Raw genomic sequence first — 26,161 nt, 5'->3', positions numbered from 1 at the left:
TTATACTTAGTACCTAAAACATACCAAGCAATTTCTTTTTAGAACTTTTTTTCTGACAAATAAATATTCATTGAATTACATTATTGTTGGTTAGATACTAGAATGATATGTCTAAGTTATGAAAGTGATTAATAGTTTTAATTTAACTGAATGTATTTTATAGGCAGGAGTCTTCAGTATTAATTATTCTTGAACATAGATTCATTCATTCAGATGATTGTACATTTTAGAGGTGACCAAATAATCTGTATTTTACGAAAATGTAGTCTTCAATCTACATTCAGACAAAATTTCATTGATATGCGTTATTTTTTCTCATTTCTGTCTTAGGACATAAGTCACCTTATATTTCACATAACTTTGTTATCGATATTCAATTTTGCTGTTTTTTCTTACCGACTGGATCCCTTAATACAAAACAAAAACAAACAAAAACACCAAATCATAGAAAGAAAGTTTTGTTTTTATATGGAATTTGTACAGCAAATTAAACATGTATATTACGTCACAAAAACATTGTCAATTTGCTCATTTATCCATTGAATTCCGGAAAAGAACTGCCTAAAGGGGCCACACTTTCGGACACATCAACGCCTTTTAAACTACCCATTTTCAAAGAATTGTTACATATTTTAGTTCTGATGCACCGGTGCTCAATGTTCTCATTACTATGGTTAACTTAGTTTTCCTTATTGTTTAACTTTGTCTTTACAAATGGCATTCGTTTTTAAAGGGAAACAACTTTTTTACGAATATTTTAAATTTATTTAGTTTTGCTTGGTTTAACGCTGCAGCGGCACAATTAGAGGTCGTATGACGTCTTTCAATCGTTTGATGGTTGTGGAAGACCCAAGGTGTCCCTTCGTGCATTATTTCATCATAGGCGGGCCCCTAGGTAAAACCACATATCCTCCATAAGCCAGCTGACTGACTTCCTCACATTAAGAATTATACGCCCCAAGTGAGCATCGAACCCACATTGATGAGGGCCAAGTGATTTGAAGGCGACGGAGGGCCCATTATTTAAACAATCCAGTCATACGGGACATTACGGTAAAACATGTATTAGACGGGTAGATTGTTGGTAAACATGTTGTTCGTTTATATTAAATATTTCTACGGTTTCTTGATATACTCCTTAACCTTAAGTTTGGCAGTGACTTGAATTAAAATGAGAACAAATATATTTTGAATAATTTCAGGCTCATTATACAGGGTCATTAAGTCAAAAAGGTTACCTTTTACTAATAATATATAAAAGTACATCTTAATTGAGTTTGTTTTTATAATTCGTTAGAATATTGAAAACAAACTCTAGCTTTGTTAGTCAAGCTTGTAACAAAGACAAAGATTTCGGAACTCAGCCTACCACAATAAAAACTACGGTATTGTATGCAATATAAAAAGATATAAATTCGATACAGAAACCAAGAATAAGAAAAACTATAGAGCATCACTTTTGAGTGGTCAGTGACAAAACCCGTAAATTGTGCAACAAATCCTCACTCTACGCACAGTAATGAAAATCTAATTAATCGAGAAATACAAACCCCATACGAAGTTTTAAGGCATTCATCCCAACTTGAATAGTGGAAACTTATAATACTCGTTTTATTTATCTCACTCCTATGTCCCATAACGTTCAAATTGATATATAAAAATACAAAAACAAATCTGTTACAAGGGGCGCACAATGAGTTCCTATTGGAATACAAGTTTCTTAATAAAAACCTGTCTTCCAATACCTGCCAGCAGTGTTGTTCGATAATATAGAAAGGATTTTATAAGTTCGACACAGGTCCACATGGTATAATGATAACAAATGATGTTAATATAAAAATAAGTTGTTGAAGTGAAATTGCATGGCAGAAAAGCAGCATTTTCATGACACACGTGCTTTAAACAGAGCTAAAAATATTCGTTATTTATTGAATGATGGTAAATTGGTTTATATTTATAAAACGAGATTCAATATGATGTTTACAGATATTCAGTACACAGATGGAAAGTTATTCTGGTTATCATTTGTAGATGATGAAAACTTCCAAATATAAGACGAAACTTGTGCGTCGAGAGCATATTTTAACTGACGCCCATCAGTAAACCTGAAAAGGCATATTAAACCTCATCGCTTTTACTCAGTTGTTAAATGTCTTCACAAATAAAAAAGCCTGATCTTCATTTATTCCCATACTTTAAAAACGTTACAGATACAATATGATTTGAACACAGACATACATTTTAAAGTCCTGATGTTATCTGTAGGGTCCTGATGTTATCTGTAGGACTAATCGCCTTAACATCTTTCTTAACTGTTTTATCAAAATGTTCATTTTACTTGTGTTTCATCTAAAAAAAAAAAGGTTTTCGTTGATTAGCGACATTCGTATTCTAAAAGTAGAGAATATAAATACATAGATATGAGCCGCGCCATGAGAAAACCTACGCAAAAAATCCGCGCAGTCTGGTCAGGATCCATGCTATTCGCTTTCAAAGCCTATAGCAATTACAGAAACCATTAGAGAACAGCATGGATCCTGACCAGATTGCGCGGATGTGCAGGCTGGTCTGGATCCATGCTGGTCGCAAAGCCACTATGTTGGTTTTCCCATGACACGGCTCATATATAGATTATGTAAAATCAAATACCTTACTTTGAGATGAAAGAACACATTGACATATTTCTAAATCACGAAGTGTCGTTTATTTAACAATCTGAATGATTCTTCTCTTTTCTTGCTTTCGGTAATTATTGCGTGTCGTGCTCCCACCAATTTACGACCGCAAATGTTTCCGTTCTCTATCTTTCGCGATGACAAAAGGATCGTTCTACTTAAATCTAAAGCAGTCAGTCAACCTGACTTCCTGTGCCGTTAGTTTTAATGTCAGACTGACCATTAAATTACACCATGGAATGACTGCAAATTCATCACCCTAAATTAAATTTGGCTAGTTTAAGTGAGACTTCCAGACGACGAAAGTCAAGTTTGAAATTATTTAACTGTGCCGATACGGAGTCGCTTTATTTTTGCGATATTGACATTAATAGCTGTAAGTGGATAAACCTCGAGTTTTCGACATGTCTGCGTTTACAATGCGACTATTTAATGTTTTTTGATGCCCGACTAGAATTTGAATTATATACATTATCAATAAAGCATATTACCAATTAGAATTGTTTGTTCTTGATGTTTTTGTACATCTAAAAAGTTAGTTCCCATGCTCTGGATAATGAATATGTACCTGTTATTAAGTGCCATAATTATCACTCATATTTGAAGGAACAAGTTCATTTTGATTACGCTGTTTGTTTGAAGAAATGGAATGTACATATTTCCATTGCAATTTTTATAACGTGCAATGAAAATCGGTGTCTTTCTCACATTAAACCCAAAAAACACGTCTTAACGCTTGTTTGATGAGAAACAATAAAAAACAATAAATTCCGAAGTAACAACAGAAATACCTAATCTATTTTCAGTCGGAAAATTAATATACATGATTTGTAAAATAGATAAAACTGTTTAAATTTGTTAATTGTGTTCAAGGGAATTGCTAGTAAGCTATATTTATAATCGATCAGATGCATCAATATCAAAACACGACAGATGGATTTATTTCTCTATTTTGTTGGGTTTAACGTCGACACAATTATAGGTCATATGGCAACTTTCCAGCTTTGATGGTGGAGGAAAATTCAATATGCCCCTTCGTGCATTATTTCCTCACCAGCGGGCAACTGGGTAGAAACACCGTCCTTCCGTAAGTCAGCTGGAAGATTTCTTCAGATGAAGAATTCATCGCCCCGGGTGAGGGTCGATGAGGGGCAAGTGATTTGAAGTCAGTGACCTAAACCAATCGGCCACGGAGGCCCCACGACAGATGGAAACACATGTTCATAGGTATTAATTCCATGATCATTTTGAAATGTATTTAATTACATACATGCAAATAAAATAATCTCACCTGCCACCATTTTACAAAGAACTAATTAATTTCTTATTTTCTTTCTATTGTTTTGTAAATATGTATAAGAACTTTTGTAAAAGACGTAAGAGTTAGAAAATTTAACGTTCATTAGATCTGAAGTGACCTAATGTGAAAGATACAAAAATTCGTGTTTTTTATTCAAGCGATGGCACGAAACCTAACGTCAGGGTAGCAGGCCAGCATTGACTAGCTTTTTACTAGAAACTGTTCAACCTTCTGTTTCATCTATATTCGTTTGTCAATTTGTGATCAAAATTAATTAGAAGTTTAAAAGTGCATTCCAATGATCTAGTTATCATAACGCACTTTGTGCAGCTGCTTCGTTCTGTTTATTTGTGATGGAGTACTTGTCGAACGACTGCATGTCATCTAATATTCATGGAACATATGTGTCTCAGTCCAGATATTTTTTCACGCAATTTACAGACATGGTCCTACCCATGTAATTTATATGTCGATAATAACGTTCATTGCAAGGTAAATGCTGCTTCTCTTAGACGTTCCTTATATATAAACACACACATATTTAATCGTGATTCTATTTTATTTTTGCATTATTCTTTGAAAGTTTATGAAGAGTGCTAATTAAATGTTTGCGGGTAAATAATAGAGACCATATTTTCAACACTATTCGCAATATGAAGGGATCAGAAGGGTCAAATGCATTTTATTTCTTACTTTAACATTTCATGTATTTTGGATTAGTTTCATTGACAACAGTAACTTAAATATAACAACAAAACGTATGCTGTTTAAAGACATAATAATACAAACCCATTCATTTAAAAAGCGCAATCTATCAAACTTGACCATTTGAAGGTCTGAACTCATCACATATAGCTGAAATAATCGGATTTCAGGAGTATAAGATGCGACATGTTGCTTGCTTTTTCAATTTTGTCTTTTTGGCACTGTGTGTAATATGCATGCTTCATTACCTCAGATCTTCTCTCAAAATCCCAGATTCTTTCGTTATGTCAACTGTTTTTCCGTTTAGGAAAAACTCATTATACTCCACTTTTCACGAAACTGTATATTATTGAAAGTTTCATTTACAGTACTGTATGAAATTATCTGAGGATGTCTCTGTACTTTTTGCACGTGTACCATGTATGAGCCGTGCCATGAGAAACCAACATAGTGGGTTTGCGACCAGCATGGATCCAGACCAGCCTGCGCATCCGCGCAGTCTGGTCAGGATCCATGCTGTTCGCTAACAGTTTCTCCAATTCCAATAGGCTTTAAAAGCGAACAGCATGGAGCCTGACCAGACTGCGCGGATGCGCAGGCTGGTCTGGATCCATGCTGGTCGCAAACCCACTATGTTGGTTTTCTCATGGCACGGCTCGTATAAATATTGTGTTCTGGGCAAACCGGGCTAAAGGTCTTATAAGGCAATATTGCTTGCATTTCCCTACCACCCAAGAACAAGTTCAACCAAGCCAAGCGTGCAGCATTTTCATTTATGTCGTGCTGGACAACCTGTGGTTTTCCAAAGTTTAAATTCAGAATTAATATTTCGGTGATGATTTCCGCCGTGTTAACGCGGTAGATTAAATGCGGTGAATACAACAATTTGATTGCAAATCAGCAAGTCATCTGTAGATTTGCGGTTACTGAGTGATGTCTATAAAACGGTTCAAGTAAAACGGGCACTGTCAAGGGGAACGATGAGTTACATCAACAACTATTTAATCTTTGAAAATTTATAGTTATATGAACGCATATAGATGTGTTATCCAACATCTGAGCAATGGAAAACAACAATATGGACTTCGTCTTTTCATAAACTAGCATTCCACCATACAACAAAGCTATAAACAAATCGCATTACCGCCTTAATAATCTTGAAATCTTTTTTCAGCAAGAAATCGATAACAGAATATATTTGTTGCTGCACACACGACATTCAAGAAAAAGAATGTCTAGAAATATTTAAATTGATGATGCAAATAACGAATAATTATTTTTATGAAACATAACTGAATCGTGTTGTCTTTTTTTTTTTATTTTTTTTTTTGTCGCAGGTTGTATCAAAACACATACATCTTTATAAACTTCTGATAATTACTCGAATGTATAATTCAAATGTGGTCAATAAAATATAGTGAATAACACAAATGACTGATGATCGATTGTCGTTTATGATAAATTTATAAGCCATGTGTGATGTCTTAGATGACGTTATAAATGGTTTCAACTTATATTCCAGTGAATAAAAAGTTAAAAAGAAAAATTGACAGTAGAAAAAAACATGCACAAAAATCAATCTTATAAAACTGTTAAAAAGTAAAAGTGTATGAACTTTTCTTTTGACATACGAAAGGGAATAATAGTTGGTCAAAGACTGGCTTGATAATATTGTGGAATATGATATAACGATGTCTAGCATATTTTTCTAATATATAGTTACTGTAGCAAAATACCACAAAACACGAAATAACTATTACAATTTTAAAATACCGACGTTTTGTCGAAGGGCGGCTTCATCAGGGTAATACATAAATGACGTAACGTCAACCTGAAAAGTAGCGCCAGTGCGCTTAACAACGTTACATACATAAGCGGCAGAATGCATTTAACAAAAATACAACAAAAGGTGTATTTGTAATATCAGGCTTTCGGATCAATAAGATACGAAAGTTTCTATTTTTTAGCATATTTTTGTAAATGCATGTACTAAGAAATTATTTTCACAACTATACATAAAGGGTAATCATAAGATAAGTATATGAGCCGTGCCATGAGAAAACCAACATAGTGGGTATGCGACCAGCAAGGATCCAGACCAGCCTGCGCATCCGCGCAGTCTGGTCAGGATCCATGCTGTTCGCTTTCAAAGCCTATTACAATTAGAAAAACCATTAGCGAACAGCATGGATCCTGACCAGACTGCGCGGATGCGCAGGCTGGTCTGGATCCTTACTGGTCGCACACCCACTATGTTGGTTTTCTCATGGCACGGCTCATATCAATTTCAATACGATGGTGCTACATGTCATACCTTTGAGTGGTTTTCAAGCGGAGAATAACTGTAGGGTATGGTAGTTGAAGGAAAGTGTCTATACACCATCACACTCAATCATGTATTAGCTGCAGTTAGCAATCAGGAGAGAAGTACAAGGAACTAACTCAGAAACTTATGAAAAGTTACATAGAATTGCAGGCAAAGACTGTAGACTTACATATTAAAATATTTGATATTTGTTTTAACGACTTGCTGTAATATGGTCCGTCGTCGGAACATGTATCCTAGAAAATATGCAACGAAATTGTTATCATCATGATATGGCTAATCAATGTTTGATCATTAAAATGTGTTATTGGCTGAAAGAAAAATGTACAAGAAAAGGCAACAACAATACTGACAAATCTGAGCGAGGTGATATTCGTTGGAAGTCATCACAAAAACAATTGAAAATTTGGATGATTCAAGGATGATAGGCCTACATTCGAGAAATGTGTAAAAAATGATACATATCGGTGTCATAATTTGAAAACATCTTTTTTTTTGCGAGAAAACAAAAACATATCATGAAATAGTTTTCGGGTTTTACATCCTACATGCATCGCTTTTGTGAAAAGTGTCAATATATTCATTACAGGGACCGGTAGTGCTATGACACAGCGGCTGTTATATCTCTAGAAATAGCTATAGAAAATATGTTCATCTAGATATTATTCAAGGCAGATCAGTGGACAACACCTGCATACATGTTAGAATGTACACATATTTTTGTAATCATTTCATGATTTTAACAGTTTTAAGACAACAGTTGTAAATAGTGTTATATATCTAGTATTTATATGGATTAATATAACATATTTATATGTGGTGTTTATCATGAACCGAATTTCTCCGGTGTAAAATACGGCATATCATGACTATGATGCATTCTTACGGATGGCATCAAGTGATGCATTCTAATGCTATAAAAATAGTTTGTTTGTTAACCAGTGCCAATGAACACTATATCGTTTTTAATCGTCAAGAACGCATTTTGTTTTGTCCAAAGTTTTTAAGGGAAAGGGTGCGTTTTTCATATGTTAACTGCATCTGTAGAATTTCTTATATTATTTAAGGAAGTGAAAAACAATCAAAATTTGCGTTAAAATAAGAAAGATATTAGCACTTCAATATTTGATCAAATGGCGGCAATTGTGTGTCCATAGCAATTTTAAACAACATGGCGACAGGAGCAGTCATGTCTTTACAAACAGCATGCCCATAACATCAACACTATAAAGGACGCTATTAAATAGGCAACAAGAGAAATACCACATTTAGCCCCATTTGTCTAATACTGAGGTATTGAAGTATAATGAAGCATCCAGCTGTAAAAGGTCTGAACACAATATGCTGTCAAGAATTTTACCAACTGACAGGCTGGTTAACCTAAGCATAATTGAATGACTTGCTCTTAAAAAATTTCGGTCTTATCCATAAAAACATACGCAACCTCGTTCCTACATTTTCATTTTTTATATCTTATGCATGGTTCTTCTTTGGATTAGATAATAAATACCCGATGTATCAACACTTGTGTTATGTTTGATAACATTTTTTTATTTATAATTTCACCACACGTTACGATAGTTTGTATGTTTTTGAAACTCTTGACCTCGTTTTGTCACAGTATGTCTTTAAATTATTATGGTCGATAAACCAAGTCTTTAAACTTAATTTACACCAATTTTCTCCTAGTTCGGTGAAAAGGGTTAAGAATAAACGTTATACGTGTATTGTAAATCGATAATTAGGAAACTTTTTAAATCTGTCCAACGTTTTATTTATTCGTTAATATCAGGTGTTATTTTCCTTTTGAGTAAAATACTTTATACGATAGATTTTATGTCAATATTTATATATTATATAATTGCTTGGTAACTAGACTGTAGTGTAACATTTTGCTTTTACCTACTTACATATAACTGTCCATTAATAGACATACGTGTAAATATGTCGGAATTAAATGTACGTGAGGCAACATTTGATGACAAAGATGATATTCTTAACCTTGTTGAATTCATTGATGGACTGGATTACTTACATGAATGCTTCGATTTTTTCCAGAATTGTCCGAACATCTGTTCGTATGTATGTGAGGCAAGAAACCAAATAGTGAGTATAAACTTGCAATTTTATCATCTCAAAAAACAGAACCTTAACGAAACGGCTACATTAGAATAGGTTCACTATTGTATACCATGGTATTTGTCGGAACTCTTCATGATTTTAAAACATTTTCACCTTATAATTTAAAACAAGAAAATGATCTATTCTATTTCATTTCTCATTAGACGGTACTTTTAACCAAGTTATGCCCATTTTGCAAGGTCGCACAATGTGACTACGAAGTCAAAACGAAAAATTCGGTAGTTCCAAAAAAAAAAGATTAACATTTTACATATCATATGGGTCGAATATGAACTTATGTAACATGTTTTCAATCAATGATAATTATAAATATATATGTCTTTGCTGAAATATATTTCTGATATGAATATGAAAATTTCAAAGAGCTTTATACATCAGCTGTTGATTCGTGATAAAGAATCACGGTAATTACAAAATAATGACGTCATTTATAGTTGATATACTTCGGTGTTCTTAGCTCCGTAACATTGAACTTAATGCTATCGTGTTTGTCTTCTGTATTATGGCCTCTGAACAAGGTCATTATTACTTTTGTGCATTCGACGAAATCTTGAAATTATCAGTGAGATATAATCCATGTCAGTCATATACGTTTAAAACATTCAATAAACTTGTGGCAAAATAACGCAAATCATTTGATATCTTGTTTTTCCAATCTTCCAATCTACTTTTACATTGTGTACTAACCTTACAAAATATTGTAATGGGTGAGCACTCAAATCACTATCAAAATTGGTCAAAAATATTCTATTTATCATTTATGTTATGCTATTGAATTTGACGACGTCATTTAACGCTTTAAGGTACGTCCTCAAGACTCGAACATCTATTATATCCATTATCCAATATTTGTACAAGAGGAAAATATATTTAACTGTATATTGAATTTTCAAAATGCATACATGTATATCTTAAAAGTCATTTTTATAGGGAATTGAAGCCCTAGGATAAATGAGATTGTATCAGTTATATTAGATCTGAATCATGCCTTACAGCTTAATGATTGCTGCTGTTGTTGACACATGTGTTTCAACCGTTGTTGCTGTTGTTGATACATGTATTCCAATTACTGTTGCTGTTGTTGATACGTATATCTCAATCATTACAGATGATGTTGATACATGTATCTCAATCACTGTTGCTGTTGTTGATGTATGTATCTCGGTCATTTTTGATGTTGTTGTTACATGTGTTTTAAACATTATTGCTTATGTTGGTGCGTGTACGTGTTTCTCAATCGTTATTGTTTTTGTTGTTGTTGATACATGTATCTCAATTGTTATTGCTGATGTTGATGCATGTATGTCAATCATTGTTGTTGTTACTGTTGTTGGTGATGATGATGATGATGATGATGATGTTTTACCATATACCTTGATATTTGGGGCAATTCAGTATAATTCACTTAAAGTAAGAGTATTATCTGAGACAGACATTTTGCCATTTATTCAGATTTGTTATGTTGCCTGTCACCGTATTGATGATGGGGATACAATCTTAACGCGTGCAGCACGGGTAAGACAAGACTATCAGGGCAGAGGTATATACCGACATACGCTGGTGGAAATAGAGGCAATGCAGAGAAGAAAGAGAATCTTCCAGCGTTCTGTCGTTACAGCGCTTAAACCGCCAGCACGGTTGAATTTACAAACATATTTTCCTGTTGCTACAAAGGTAATTATGTGTTCCCCATCCTCCTTCAAGTATTAATACGTTACTGGTTTGCAAGGGGAAAGATAAAGAAGAGATACGTTTTAGGCGCTAAAACCCTTTTATTAAAAAAGATACTGTATGTCTTTTTTATTGAAAGGTGAACAAAGTCATTGTTGAAAAATCTGTTTGATGAAGATGAAACAAAATAATAGACAAAATAAACACCACAAGATAAGTCCTCTACAAAGTCTGAGAATTATGAAGCAATATATCATCATCGGTGTGTTTTATAACAAATTTCTAAGCTACTTTAAAGTCAAAATTCAATTTGTACCAATGCGGTTGTTACATTGTTATTATGTCAATACAATGCATTACTTTCAATTTATATTTGCGGCAACTGATATCTCAATGAAAGATTTGACATTGGTTTGAATATCTGATTATCAAAGTAGAGAGCAATAGTTGAATTAATTCTATTATAATTAACTTTCTTTATGCAATATCGAAAACAGTTATTTTATAACAATGCTTTACTGCACATTCTTAATTTATGCAGCTGCATGAACTGAGTTTTCATAGTTTTTAGTAACACTATATAAGGTACTTTAAGAAATATTTGCAACCACCACCTTTGTAGAGTTTTAAAAAATAATTTGGCAGTTGAAAAAGCATTGATAATGCGTTTCTGGAGTTTTAGCCTCAGTATTATATATACATATGAATGGGCGGGTCAAGTTTACACTTACTTCAGATATGATATTATAAATATATTTCAGGAGGCACATGTTTTTGAATTTAAAAGAAGACAATTTATGAATACATCAGTTCGCTTGATCAAAGGATTTGGCGAAACCGTCCAAAGCTTAGAATGTATTCCGGAAGCGTACTTGTCCAAACCATATTCCAGGTATCTATTTCCCGAGGAACGAATGATAGTCGGCTCAGTACCACTGCGCATCATCAGGAGTAATCTTAAAGAGATAACCGGAAGAAATAATAGATTTGCATCTAATGTTTATATCAATAAATGCGAGAATCAAGAAAATGTTCAAAATCCTCCAGTCAAAGGTCTTTTAACAGCAAGTTCTGTATATAGTACGAAAGACTTTGTAGAGTTTGTCTTGCTACTTGATGTATTTGGAAGCAACCTAGACAGCTTAAGCAATCATGTAGCATTTCATCTTACGCGTCTTGGAGAATCGAAAGCTGAACACGTGACTCTCAAAGTCTTTACATCTAACGGCTGTGACAGTTCAATAATTGACAAAACACTCAGTCAGTTTGGAATTAACAGAATTGTTGAGGGACCGCGCTTTAGCAGTTATAATAAGCTCGAAGCTTATGAGAAACGTATGCCATAAGGTATGGACATATAGGCGACTGAAAGTTAAAACTAAATGACATGTTACCTGGTTTATTAGGGTTAGGAGTTTCAACACGAATTTTAAATACGAATATTGTCGACAAAATTGGCAACATCAAAATGCCTTGATTAATATTATGAATAAAACATATGCGCATGTAAATAAACAAAACGAGTAAAATGAAACGAAATCTTATATCACCATGATCACGATGAATCGAAGTTCTTGTCAAATTTCAATACTGAATGAATTATATAGACCAAAAAGACCAATACAGGGGGAAGTTTTGCGACCGCCGCACGGCATCTAAAGACGGCTTGTGTGAGAGTCAATTATATATGTAGAGGGTTGAATGTGAAAGAAGTTTAAGTGCTTCTTTTTATACGCCCGTCTCTGAAAGAGTGGGGCGTATTATGTGAACACCCGTGGCGGGCGGGTGGTCGGCCTCCAAAAGCATGTCCGCTCTCTAAGTCAAACAGTTTTCATCCGATCTTCAACAAACTTCCTGACAATGTTTGTGGGCTTAATACCTCAACCCAGTTCGATAACCAGCCAAATCACCCAAGGCATTCTTGGACTATGGCCCTTGAATTACTCGAAAAACTGCGAATTTAGTCTTGTCCGCTCTCTAAGTCAAACAGTTTTCATGCGATCTTCACCAAACTTGTTTACAATGTTTGTGGGCATAATACCTCGGCCAAGTTCGATAACCACCAAAATCAGCCCAGGTATTCTTGGATTATGGCCCTTGAATTACTCGAAATCTGCGAAATTAGCCTTGTCCATTCAAACAGTTTTGATCCGATTGTCAATTTCATCCCACTTTGAACCTCATAAGTATCTTGATTCGTTCTTACTTTTGTGTTGTTAACAAGATATACAACATTTATGATGCGTAACTAAATATTAAGACGGGCGTATTTTGTGACAGTCTGACACCCTTGTTCTATATGCGTTATGACATTACGTGTCAGTTACCGCGCAAAATTAATAGCTTTTATCTTGAAAGTAGTGTTTTATTTGAGCTATTTTTAAACACTCATTAATTGTAGACATATTTTTACGAGTCTTTCGCTTTGAATAATGATCGATATTTTGAGGCTTTTCTGTACTTATATTGAAATGTCATGCGAAATGTAAGAAAATGGATTATGGTAACTGATGTTATTTGGAATAAGGGTGCAAGGTTACTTATTACGGCCATTTCCGAATAAACTTGGGTGGTTTGATTTCTAACACCTATTTTTCCGTTTCCATTATTAATTTGGTACTTATATGCTAAATCTTTGTTCTAAAATTGTTCATATTCCAGTAGAAAATAGTGATATATTGATTTAAATTAATGTTACCACAGAAACGAACCCCTGATCTATATATCTAAATGTAAAATTCAAAGACTTTGGCGCGAGTCTAATTAAGGAACACAGTTTCAGCTTTTTGCATGTTTTTCAACACTATCCATAAGAATACATTAATTATTGCAAGCACAATGAGTTTTCCATAAAAAAAAGTCAGATGAGGAGTATGCTGTAAATTTAAGTTTTAAGTAAGTTTTAAGCTTTCATATTTGTTTAAATAATGCAAATAAAAGGAATATATTGCTTATTTCAAAAATAATGTTTTGAAGCTATATTAAACGAGAAAAGTATTTTCTAAAATTTTTCTAACAAAGTACAAAACAAGTAAAACAAGATATAATACTTTAAACATCTCTGTTACCATGTTTACTTTAAACGTTAAGATAAATAGGGTACCATGTAATGCTTTTGATATTCTGCTAATAAAATTACCATAATCTTATTTTCCATTTTAGTCATAAAGAGAATGACACTAAAGCCGTCGAAAAACCCGTTATCATACATATTTGCCCAAAAATGAGAGAAAAATGCGGTACCATGGAAACACGAGCCCCGTGACATATACATATGAAGCTGATAAAGCTAACGCGCAAACGAATAAAATCATCAACTACGAAGACACCTACGGATAACAGTGAAACCGAAAGTGTTAAATATCCGTATTTTCCTTCTTCTGTCAGTACAAAATACCTTTTGAGGGTCAAGTCCGTTAAACCTGGATAAAATTGCACTTTAAGCGACAAGATAAACGAAATTCAAATTGTAGCAGCTAAAACATTAAATTACATGAAATGCAATAAATTACTACGGTTCAGTTAATTTGAATCTACCTTTGTGACAATGTAAACTACATCCTTAATATATTTAAGTGCATTGGAAACATTAGACATTAGTCTTATATGTAACGGAACAAAGTTTCATTCTATAATTAAGGTAACTTTAGTCCTTAGACATAAAAGACGAAATATTAACGCATATCAATACAATTTTATCTTAAAGTATAAACTGGAGGCTATATTAACGGAAAACATGGATATTTGTGCATAATTCCAGCCTTTAATTGCTTTTAGGAACGCTCAAAACGGTACCTGAATTTCAAACGGAAAAGTAAGAAATTCAGTATGGTTTATATGAAAAAAGTTCGAGTATATATTTCCCACATGCATATAAATATTTCATTTTGAAAATTGTCTGAAAGTCTTCATTTTTGAAAAGGTACTATTAAGTCAACTGCCAAACATGCGTAAGCTTTTATTCCGGAGTAACTTTTCGGTCTTTACATTTTACTTTTGTTTTGAAGAATAATTATCATTTTATGATGATGATAAAAAGTACATCTTAAATGAGTTTGTTTTAACTAATTCGTAAAAAAAGTTGCAAATAAATTATCTTTGTTAGTCAAGATGGTAAAAAGGATAAAGGTTCCAGAACTCAGTCCACCGAAGTAAAACCTACAATACTGTATGCAATAGCTTTTTTACATATACAAATTAAGGAAATAAATATCAAAGGTGAAACAAAGCAGAAAGAAGTACAATAGGACATCATCTTTAAAAGGTCAGCTTAGCTGAATTTACATTAATTCAGAAATGTAGTATTTCCCCCATACACTTCTCTTTTTTTATCAAAGCAACAATCATAGCGTCATTTGTAATTTGTTTGTAGTCAGAAAGGAGGCTCATGTATTTTAAATTTATTTCAAAAGTTAAACATGCTGAAATGAAATATGACTTAGACTGATTATCTGGCTTATATAACGGTTGAATTTATGTGTGTGCAGCTGCTATGATTTGTTTGTTTGTGATGGAGTACATTCAGATGTCAAGCAACTGCATATTATCTAATATATACTAAAGGTACGTGTTTCAGTCTAGACATTTATCTCATAATTTACCAAACAAGAATCACAGAATGGTCTTACCTATGTAGTTATGTTGAAAATTACTTACCTTTCAAGGCAAATGCTACTTGTCCTTTACGTTCCAAATATATGCACGTGTAGTTTGTATCCTTCTTGAAGTGTTGATGAGGAGTGCAAAATCAGTGGCATCTCCGTAGTAAGACAACTGTGTGTAAATAATTGAGACAATGGTGTTTGAAAACTAAAGGCGATATATACGGCTCTAATGTTGTATTATAGCAGTATTTATAAAAAAAATGAATCAGAGGCGTGCCAAAGAAGAATCATCTGATCAGAAGATATAATGCATTTTACAACTAGACAAGTTTCAGTATAGAAGAAATCGCCCTTTGAAAATAATACAGGAGACCCGAAGCGTCAAGTGCATTATTTTTCTCCGAAATGAACCATCCATATACTTTTGTTTAGTTTTCATAAACAAAATTAACTTTAAAAAAGTAACAAACGCACTCTTTTAATGACAAACTATACAAACCCAGTTGCTTCAGAAACACAATGTATCACAACTGAAGAATGGAAAATCCACTCGATATTGGTTGAATTTATAACATATAGATATGTCATGATATAATAGGGTTTTACGCGTAAAAGTAATGTGGTGGCTGCTTATTGTTCTTGCCTTGTGGCAGTTTCCGTGACATGCAAGCTCCATATCTTCAGCTCTTCTCTCTAAACTCTACATTTGTTTAATTCTGCCAATTGTTTTCTCGTCTAAGACGAACCCATTATTTTATGTGGAGACCATACACCGCTTTTCATGAAATGTAACTCTGTGTATCATGGAAGTTTCCATGTACATTTCCGTATGAATACATCTGCAGTTGTCTTTTAATGTGTAAAGATCGAGTTGTATTACCCCGGAGCTTGAGGTCATGGACGGTAGCTTGCATATCACTACATGAACAAGCTTAATCAAACTTAGCCTGCAACATTTTTATTTATGTCGTGCTGAGCGACCTGTGGTGTTCCACTTTTTCTATTTTACATCTGTTTAATTTAAAGTCTCATACTCAATTCATTTTTAAATTACTGGATCAAGCCATTGGCGTAGTCGGTAGCGAGGTTATCTAATACAAGAGGAAACTTCAACAAGGTTTTAGGTACGAACTGGACATGTGGCGTATTTTTACAGATATATTTCTCAAAAATGTTTCCTGTGTATTTCATTTATTTCATATTGTTCAGCTTTGATACATACTTTGCTTCAGTATGTCTTAAAGATACGCTTCAGAAAAAAAAAACCGTGACATACTATTGTAAAGTTGGTTGCATTATATATGCAACTGTTTTAAATACAACACAGTACCTTCATAGTAAACATAATGAAGAAAAAATGAAACAAAAATAACAATTTTAAAATGTAGAAAAATAATCAGGGAAGTAATAAATATTAAAATAGCGATTTAAAATGCAAAGAGTAAATCCGCACGCGACATTTAATAATATCTGAAAGAAGTGAAAACTGAAGTAAGTTAGGATATCAATTACATTTAAGATTCACTTTAACATTTCATTATGTTTTTTAGAAAAGCTAAATGAACTAATAATTAATGTTGTCTATAGAATAAATAGGTTTAATTTATAACAAATATTTTCGTAATGATTGCAGTAATCGCCCTCATAACGCGCATGAACGCGTTAGATTAAAATCTTAGCACCACAAATTATATTTCAGCAAAAAATCGAAAACATAACATGTTTTTGCTGCACATTCAAAACAGGAAGGTCTGAAAAACATTTTCAGTAAATGACGAAAATAAGGTATACTCATTCTATTAAAACCTAACTGAATTGTTTAGTTTTTGTTTCGCAAATGAGCAGGATTTATCAAAGTATATCAACGCTTATAAACATCTAATATATACTCGAATGAACAATTTAAGGCCTATCAATAAAATATATTGACTAGTGCAATCGATTAATGTTGATTAATTTGTGCTGTCAAAGCAGAAAGCCATGCACAATAAATTAGATTTATAGAACTGTTAACATATAATGGAATGTGACATTTTTCCTGACAAACAAAAAGATAAAGGTTGAACAAGGACTGGCTTGATATGTCTCTCTATTTCTATAAAGTGGTGTAACGGTGATACCTGACATATATTTCGAGATACTTAGGAATTCTTCCCCCAGCTGTACCTTATGTGCAATCATATGAATGATATTTAATTCAGTTCAATAAGATGGTACTGCATGCACAACTCTTTAGTTGGCCTCAAGTGGTAAAAATATGTTCGCGTGGAGACGGTAGCTTAAGGAATGTGTCTATTCACCATCACCAATGACCTACAGGTAGCAGTCTGGTGAAAAATATGCAAAGAACTGACTCAGAACTTTGTAGAACTTTTATATAGAATTGCAGGCAAAGGTTGAAGACTTTCGATTCAAAATGGGTGGATATATTCAACACATTCAGCTTCAACGCCAACGACTTGCTGTAATATGGTCTGTTGTAGAAACATTTTACTTACATCTGTAACAATGTACTTGATAGTCTGGTTTTAATGTCTATATAAATATATTCACACTGGGTATTCGGCTACCTACTCGTGTGAATGATACCGTCCTCGTGTGATTTATATACATGTAGGTGTACTGGATATTCACACCTAAAACATGTACATGTATTTATTCCATATTTTACTGAAGATTTGAAAAGATTTAGTATTGAATGTTTCAGATTATACCTTAACTATTTTATCTCATATGATATGAATAACTATGAAAAAAATAAGCTTCAGTGAACATTCTCAAGAAATTGAATGACAGCAACATTTACATTTTAGCTAGATGTTTGCATTTTTTTAGAGTTTGATCTGAAATCAGTAGACAAGAACTCAGTACATCAGTATGATAAAGTCAAGGATGAGAAGATGAGAAATAATTTACGGCGAGTCAAGTGTCGGACACCGTCTAAACAGAGAGTGAGGAGACATAGGCTGACCGACAACAAATTCATCCATATGGTCAAGAGAGAGGCTTAACGTTATGTAAAAAGTGAATATTGTTTTAAAATTTACAATTTATGTAATTTAAGTTTAAGATGCGATTAGACTAAGCAGCCCGACGTCAATGGAGAGCGGCGTATGCTTATGGTTGAGATTTATAGTTGTAATATGCCAAACCGATGGGAAAGAGTGAGATGTATGGTGATATAGTTATTTTGTTAAATGTTATCGCAGTTGCACTATCCATATTTATAGGATTATGATTTAGCAAGTATATAGTTGTATGATGCCAAGCCGAGGACAAGGGCAAACGCCAATGGCCGAGTTTTAAAGTTTTATTACGTCAAGCCGATGGGAAAGGGCGAGATTTATGGTTCTATACTTCTTTTGTCAATTTTATCGTAGTTGCATTACTCATATTTATAAGATTATGATTTAGCAAATATATAGTTGTATGACGCCAAGTCGAGGGCGAGGGAAATCTCCAATGGGCGAGATTTATTGTTGTTTTACATCAATCCGATGGACAAGGACGAGATTTATGGTTCTATAGTTATTTGTCAACTTTTATCGCAATTCCACTATCAAAATTAATAAGATTATGATTTAGCAAATATATAGTTGTATGACGCCAAGTCGAAGGCGAGGGAAATCTCCAATGGGCGAAATTTATTGTTGTTTAACATCAATCCGATGGACAAGGACGAGATATATGGTTCTATAGTTATTTGTCAACTTTTATCGCAATTCCACTATCAATATTAATAAGATAAGGATTTAGCAAATATATAGCTGTATGACGCAAAGTCGAGGGCAAGGGAATCCTCCAATGGGCGAGATTTATCGTTGTATTACGCAAGCCGATGGACAAGGGCGAGATTTATGGTTTTATAGTTATTTGTCAATTTTTATCGCAACTGCACTACCAATATTTATAGATTATGATTTAGCAAATATTTAGTTGTATAACGCAATGTCGAGGGCAAGGGAATCCTCCAATGGGCGAGATTTATTGTTGTATTACATCAAGCTGATGGGCAAGGGCGAGATATTTTGTTCTATAGTTATTTCGTCAATTTTTATTGCAATTGCACTATCCGTATTTATAATATTATGATTTAGCAAATATATAGTTGTATGACGGCAAACCAAGGACAAGGGCATGCGCTAATGGATGAGATTTATAATTGTATTACGTCAAGCCGATTGGCAAGGGTGAGATTCATGGTTCTATAGTTATTTTGTCAATTTTTATCGCAATTGTACTATATGATTTAGCAAATATATGATTGTATGACGCCAAGCCGAGGGCAAGGGCGAGTGCCAATGGGCGAGATTTATTGTTGTATTACGCCAAGCTGAGGGCAAGGGCGAGTGCCAATGGGCGAGATTTATTGTTGTATTACGCCAAGCCGATTGGCAAGGGTGAGATTCATGGTTCTATAGTTATTTTGTGAATTTTTATCGCAGTTACACTATCTATATTTATAAGATTATGACTGAGCAAATATATATGTATTATGCCAAGCCGAGGGCAAGGGCGAGCGCCGATGGACGAGATTTATGGTTGTATTACGCCAAGCCGGTGGGCAAGGGTGAGATTCATGGTTCCTTAGTTATTTTGTCAATTCTTATCGCAACTGCACTATCCATATTTATATAGATTATGATTTAGCAAATATTCAGTTGTATTACGCCAAGCCGAGGGCAAGGGCGAACTCCAATGGGCGAGATGTATTGTTGTATTACGCCAAGCCGATGGACAAAGACGAGATTTATGGTTCTATAGTAATTTTGTCAATTTTTATCGCAAGTGCACTACCCATATTTATAAGATTATGATTTAGCAAATATATAGCTGTATTATGCCAAGCTGGGGGCAAGGGCAAGCGCCAATGGGCGAGATTTATTGTTGTATTACGCCAAGCCGATGGGCAAGGGCAAGATTTATGGTCCTATAGTTATTCTGTCAATTTTTATCTGAATTGCACGGTCCATATTTATAAGATTATGATTTAGCAAATATAAAGTTGTATTTCGCCAAGACGATTGGCAAGAGCAAGCACCAAAGCCCGGGATTTATGGTTGTATTACGGCAAGTCGATGGGCAAGGGCGATATTTATGGGTTCTATAGTTATTTTGTCAATGTTTATCGCAATTACACTATCTGTATTTATAAGATTATGATATAGCAAAGAAATAAGCTTTTATGCAAACACATTTGTTTCTAAATCATATTATTTTCAACGTATCAGACAATGACATAGTCTGTTTGATAGTGGGGTTATCTCCCATGTTCAGATATTTTCACACACGTATTATTTAGATTTTCAGTTGTATCAATATTTCCAACATTATATCATTTATCTGGGCATCTTTTGAATATTGAATATACTTGAATAGCACAATGGCTTCTTATAATCACGATATATTCTAAAAGGCCTCGCATGTACTATCTATTAAGATAATTGAACACAAAATAACACTTGTATCATTTCATGAAGATGCATAAGAATATTTGTTCTGCACTTCATGCAGTCAGTAAATTGGCTAATTGTTAAATCTTTGTTCAGTGTTCAAAGGCAGTCAGGCATGCAAAGAGCAAAAGTCATTCAAAATGTTATATCTGTATACAATTTCTGACATTGACTTTTCTTAACATCATTTGCATGTGTATCAATAATGCATTTCAACAACTTACGTTTTTCTTGAACATCTCAGTTTTACTAACATCAGGAAATATATATGTGTTTTGTGCTTTTAGGACATTCTGATACATTTTATGAATATAATGACGGCTATGAAGTCGATATTTACTGTATATAATGTCAGTTGTTCAGTGATAGTGAAGAGGTCGATTTAGGTTTAGAAACGATTAAAAGTTATCAAAAGTGTAACAGTAGTTGCATCTTACATTACGTTAAAATTATTTATAATCCCGTTCCTTCTTTGTTGTTCGATACATGACAATGCAGACAACAAATCCTAAAATGCATTTATGTATCTGTTCTCTTTTCTTCCCTCGATATACTTTGATAATGGGATAAATAATTTATTTACGTTTGAGCGTAGCGAATTAGGAAATAAATGTATTTATTCTAGGTTTAAAGTAATCGAGATTTTACTGTATTGAAAAGTTATTGAAGTGTTGGTTGCACGAATATTTCGTGCAAATTTCAGTTGGTATATAGCTATGTTGAATAGTCAGTTAAGTCATTCGAGGTTGTCTGCATTGCTTAACACAATACACACTACTTACATGTATACAAACTGGATCCCATCCCGCCCACCCATTGGTAGCTTTTTTTGAATTTCAATGAAATATTGAAGTTTTGAAAAGATATAGAAGTTAAAACAAATAATAATGATAATAATGATAATAATAAATTGGTCGATATACATATTGTGCATTTTGTACATGGTTGGAGTGTCATTTATTTCATTATTTAAAACGAAATTATACGATAGCCATGCATATAGGGAGGCAATCAGAACTAGAAAATTCAAATATAGTTTAAATTGAATTTTTTGTATATCAATTAATCATCAAACTCCTGACAAATTTTCAAATATTGGAGAAAACAATTATCAAAAGAAAGAAATTAGGAACTAAAAATAAATTATTTGTTTATGTTCATAAAAGTGTGACAGCCACGTCATAAACAAATGTAATACGAGTTTTAACGTTATTTCGAATATCAACAGTACATAGCACTGCATGGAAGTTTCCCTCATGTATTTTATGATGTGTTTGGTTAACTTGCTCGGCTTAATTGTAAGAGCTGATTTAAGAAAAATCGGTACAGGTTTCAACATGATGTTGATAATAATACAGTTTAGTTTATATTTTACAGATTATTCCAAGAGTTGAGGAGTTCTTCTGGATACATTGTCGCCTAGAGTTCTCGGGATGGATATGTGTTTTATATTGATGCATATAGAGAACTGTTCTACAATGGACTGACGTATCACGAATGATACATTTGCCTCGTTTAAAGATCCTAAAAAAATAGAAAGTTACTTTTTCTTGTAAGATAGAAAGATAGAGACAGTATTTTACCAAAAGTGCAAAATCGATTTTAACATAGTCTCTTTAAGATATAAATACATTGTAAGAATTCAAATGAATTTATATGTACTCGTATATTATAAGTTTAATGAAATGATATGTTCGGAAGACATACATTTAATGAATGTACATGCTTTTGACTAGCAATTGAACTTCTATGGACTACATTATCTTCACTGAGGATAATATTTTTCGGCAATAAATTGTGGGGGTTGTCAGGCCCCCAGAAGATGGTAGCTGGTCTTGAGACTTGATATCTTTCTACTTCCCCCCCCCACGACGGAGTTAGGGTTGATCTGAGTAGCCGCCTCGCAGCACACTGACTGGGAAAGTATATTCATATATGTAAGTTTTCCGTGTAGGAATTAAAGAAAATAGATATTTTATATGATTGAAGTTCAGTTGAACAGGATATAATCATGAAGGTTTATGCAGTTTTTTGTATATATTATGTATATAAATATGTGCAGTTTTCGCTCTGTTAAAAACAAAATAGTATTAAAGTTCATGCATGATGTATTGTTTTAAAGCTTGAAATGTGTTAACAGTGTGGATACATGACAATGCAGACAACAAATCCTAAAATGCATTTATGTATTTTTTTCTCCTTTCTTCCCTCGATTTACTTTGATTATGGGATAAATAATGTATTTTCGTTTGAGCGTAGCGAATTAGGAAATAAAGATAAATCTTAGATCTTCTATACCCTTCAGCTACTTTAAGCAGCCTATCCGAAGAAAATTTCTTCTCGCATAATTTCTTCAAATTTTCTACCATTTTGTTAATGTCTGCTACTCGAATTTTGGCCAGGATTAGGGGGCACGTGCTCCCTTGCCCCCGGCCCCGTTTCTACGCCCCTATGAACCGAAGAGACCCAGGACCGTAGGCCCTGCAGAAATTGAAATTGAGACTGACAGTAACAACAATGTTTCATTGTAACCCCCTCTAGTAGGTTTGCAGGTTTGTCGGATAAATTAAAGCCTCAAGAAATTTGCTAATTCTCAAAATGTTGAAAATCTGACCTCAAATGGTGGGAAATGAATAAAGTGAAAACGACGAAAAATTTTGGTGAAACTATATACTTTTTGCAATTTTGCTTGTCCCATTGATAAAAATCCTGAATCCACCCGATGCTTGTTGTAGGTAACTATTTGTATATTATTTCAAAGTTATTACAGCTCGTCTGATACTTAATCTTTATTAAAATATCATCTTACCTGTTTTGGCGTCTATCGTCATGTTGTGAATTGGTGTATTGCAAATGGTGATTATGAATCTGAGGCCGGGGAGTAAGTTAAAGTATGAACAAACCAATCTGTGTATATTGTATGCACTTATAAATAAGTCGCGTAATGAGCACTACTTTAATGGAGGTTGCGGCGAATATTACCCGATACGATGTAAGGCAAATTGATGAAGCCGAAGCCTCTCCCTATACGCATACATGCGCAGATCAGGAGAAGGGGTCCGAATTCCCTCTCGGGAAGGAAAGGAATGTCTTACCATATGCACACGTGCACCGTGCGTCCACAAATCGAGTAAATAAAAGTTTCTACGAGGATTGTTCAAATATGAATGCATCTAGAACGTTATCTCGCTCAATAATGCGAAAATCACGAGGAAATTAAGATTATTGGGTAGATAAACATGTTAGGTTTACATTGATACCACACCCATTAAAATCCGTTCACGTTAGCTGTGTCTATCGCTCGCTAAACATTGCCTACTCGTGTATACTAATACAAAAATGGTTGGAAGAAGGTCAGCGTACGCCGTTTAAATACGGTCCTATACTAAGAATCGTTGTATTCTTGGCATAGGGTGTAAAGACATTTTTGATGAAATATGTTCTGTTTATGGGCATAATGAAATGTCTTTTTCGACAGTTATTCGTTGGTTTAAGAAATTCAAATGTGGGTTAGTTTCAACAGAAGATGCACCACATGGCCGTCGGCCGAAAACAGCAACGTCTGCCAAGATGGTTGATAGAGTGAAAGAAATAGTTGCTACTGATGCAAGATACACCGCTAGGCAAATAGCTAGTATGGTTGGCATCTCATTAGGAGCAGCTCATACAATTCTTAAACGTAATTTGAAAATGAGAAAGATATGTGCTAGATGGATTCCCCATCTGTTGACAGATGAGCAGAAAAAGGAACGCGTGCAATACGCAAAATTGTTGCTTAAACAGTTTCCAAATTACAATGCACGGTCTTTCGCAAATGTCGTCACTGGTGACGAGACACGGGTTCACTTTTTTGAGCCCAAACGAAAGATTCAGAACATAATATGGGCAACAAAGTCTGGCAAAAGACCATGCATTGCAAAGCGGACCATGAGTGTCAAGAAGGTAATGTATGCCATATTCTTCACAACTCAGGGACCTGCCATTCAGGTTGCTGAACCTAAAGGTAAATCCGTAAATGCGAAGTTTAACAAGACTAAAGTTCTTCGAAAACTGAAGAAATATTTCAAAAATCGAAGACCCGCAACTGGTTTGGCCAATGTCAGATTGCTACATGACAATGCGTCATCGCACAAGGCGTCTATTGTACAAGACTTTCTGAAGCAGGAAAAGGTTGTTGTGCTCCCTCACCCTCCTTATTCGCCTGACCTTGCTCCGTGTGACTTCTTTTCGTTCCCAAGGCTCAAAAAATACCTTTCTGGTCGAAAGTTTGTGCAGCGCAAACACCTCGGTTCTGCAATATTCCAATATCTTCATAGTATACCTAGAAAAGACTATGAAAATGCCTTCAAGGATTGGATTAGAAGACTGAAACTTTGCATATCTGTTGGAGGTGAATACTTCGAGGGGACCAAATAAAATTTTCATTGAAATCTATCAAGGATACATTTTTATGTGCTTAGATGCATTCATATTTGAACAATCCTCGTACGCTTGGTGAACCTTTCCACGCGTAATTTTAACGACTAGAAGATAAATAAAAGAGTTAGCCTCGTAATAAAAAGGACAGCGGGTCTGAACCAATTTTATCACTTGAAGGGTTGGTTTACCTAAAACTAAACTAAATGACGTGTTCTGATAAATATATTTGCACTTTCGGTGCTACTCGCCCACAGTTTGGGAGAAATGTTTCAACATGTTTGACACAGAATGTATATATGACACTGAAAAATGGTAAAGTTGGTGAAAATAAAAGTTAGATATTGGTAAAAATGCACGAAAAGTGTAAATTTTCTGCATTATTTCAAAACCGTTCCAACGGTTTACTACCTTCTGCACAATATTTTTGGTTATTATAAGAATATCTTGCAAAAACTTTATGTCAATAAGTTTGTACCACTCTCAGAGTACTCCCTTTTATGGATTTTTGAGAGAAATTATTTTTCGCCCAAACTTTTTTAATGCCACTATATGTAAGAATAGATTTTATGCCTTTGAAATTTTCTTGACTTCGTCTCGTCACAGCAAGTCTTTGAATTATTAAACGGACAATTAAGCAAGTCTTTAAATAAAATTCATAACGTTGTTACATAATTATTATTATGGAAAAGGTAATGAATAAACTTTTTTTATTGTAAATGAATATTTAAGGAACTTTATAAATCTTCTCAAGTGTTTTATTCGTATCAGCTATATCTTGTTCCGCATGCCTTATTTTTGTCTCTCGAGATATAATTACAAATTGAACCTAAAATGAGTGGTGCGTATCGTCGATCAATTTTATTTAA

At 33.9% G+C, this 26,161-nt stretch overlaps 1 protein-coding gene across 1 annotated transcript in view; it reads left to right on the top strand.

The window, feature by feature from the left end:
• Positions 1-8,838: 8,838 nt before the first annotated feature.
• LOC123555941 (uncharacterized) overlaps positions 8,839-26,161 on the top strand; it is a 30,987-nt gene continuing 13,664 nt past the window's right edge. The window contains exons 1-7 of the mRNA XM_053547104.1: positions 8,839-9,112; positions 10,601-10,822; positions 11,581-12,160; positions 18,259-18,374; positions 19,703-19,823; positions 20,062-20,186; positions 22,254-22,319. Coding sequence (XP_053403079.1) covers positions 8,951-9,112; positions 10,601-10,822; positions 11,581-12,160; positions 18,259-18,374; positions 19,703-19,823; positions 20,062-20,186; positions 22,254-22,319 — 1,392 coding nt within the window. The 5' untranslated portion in view covers positions 8,839-8,950. The remainder of the gene's footprint in view (positions 9,113-10,600; positions 10,823-11,580; positions 12,161-18,258; positions 18,375-19,702; positions 19,824-20,061; positions 20,187-22,253; positions 22,320-26,161) is intronic.

Source organism: Mercenaria mercenaria, chromosome 7 (genome assembly GCF_021730395.1).
Source record: "Mercenaria mercenaria strain notata chromosome 7, MADL_Memer_1, whole genome shotgun sequence".
NCBI lineage: Eukaryota > Metazoa > Mollusca > Bivalvia > Venerida > Veneridae > Mercenaria > Mercenaria mercenaria.
The sequence above is the reverse complement of the archived record's forward strand: the minus strand, read 5'-3'. Positions and strand labels throughout refer to the sequence as shown.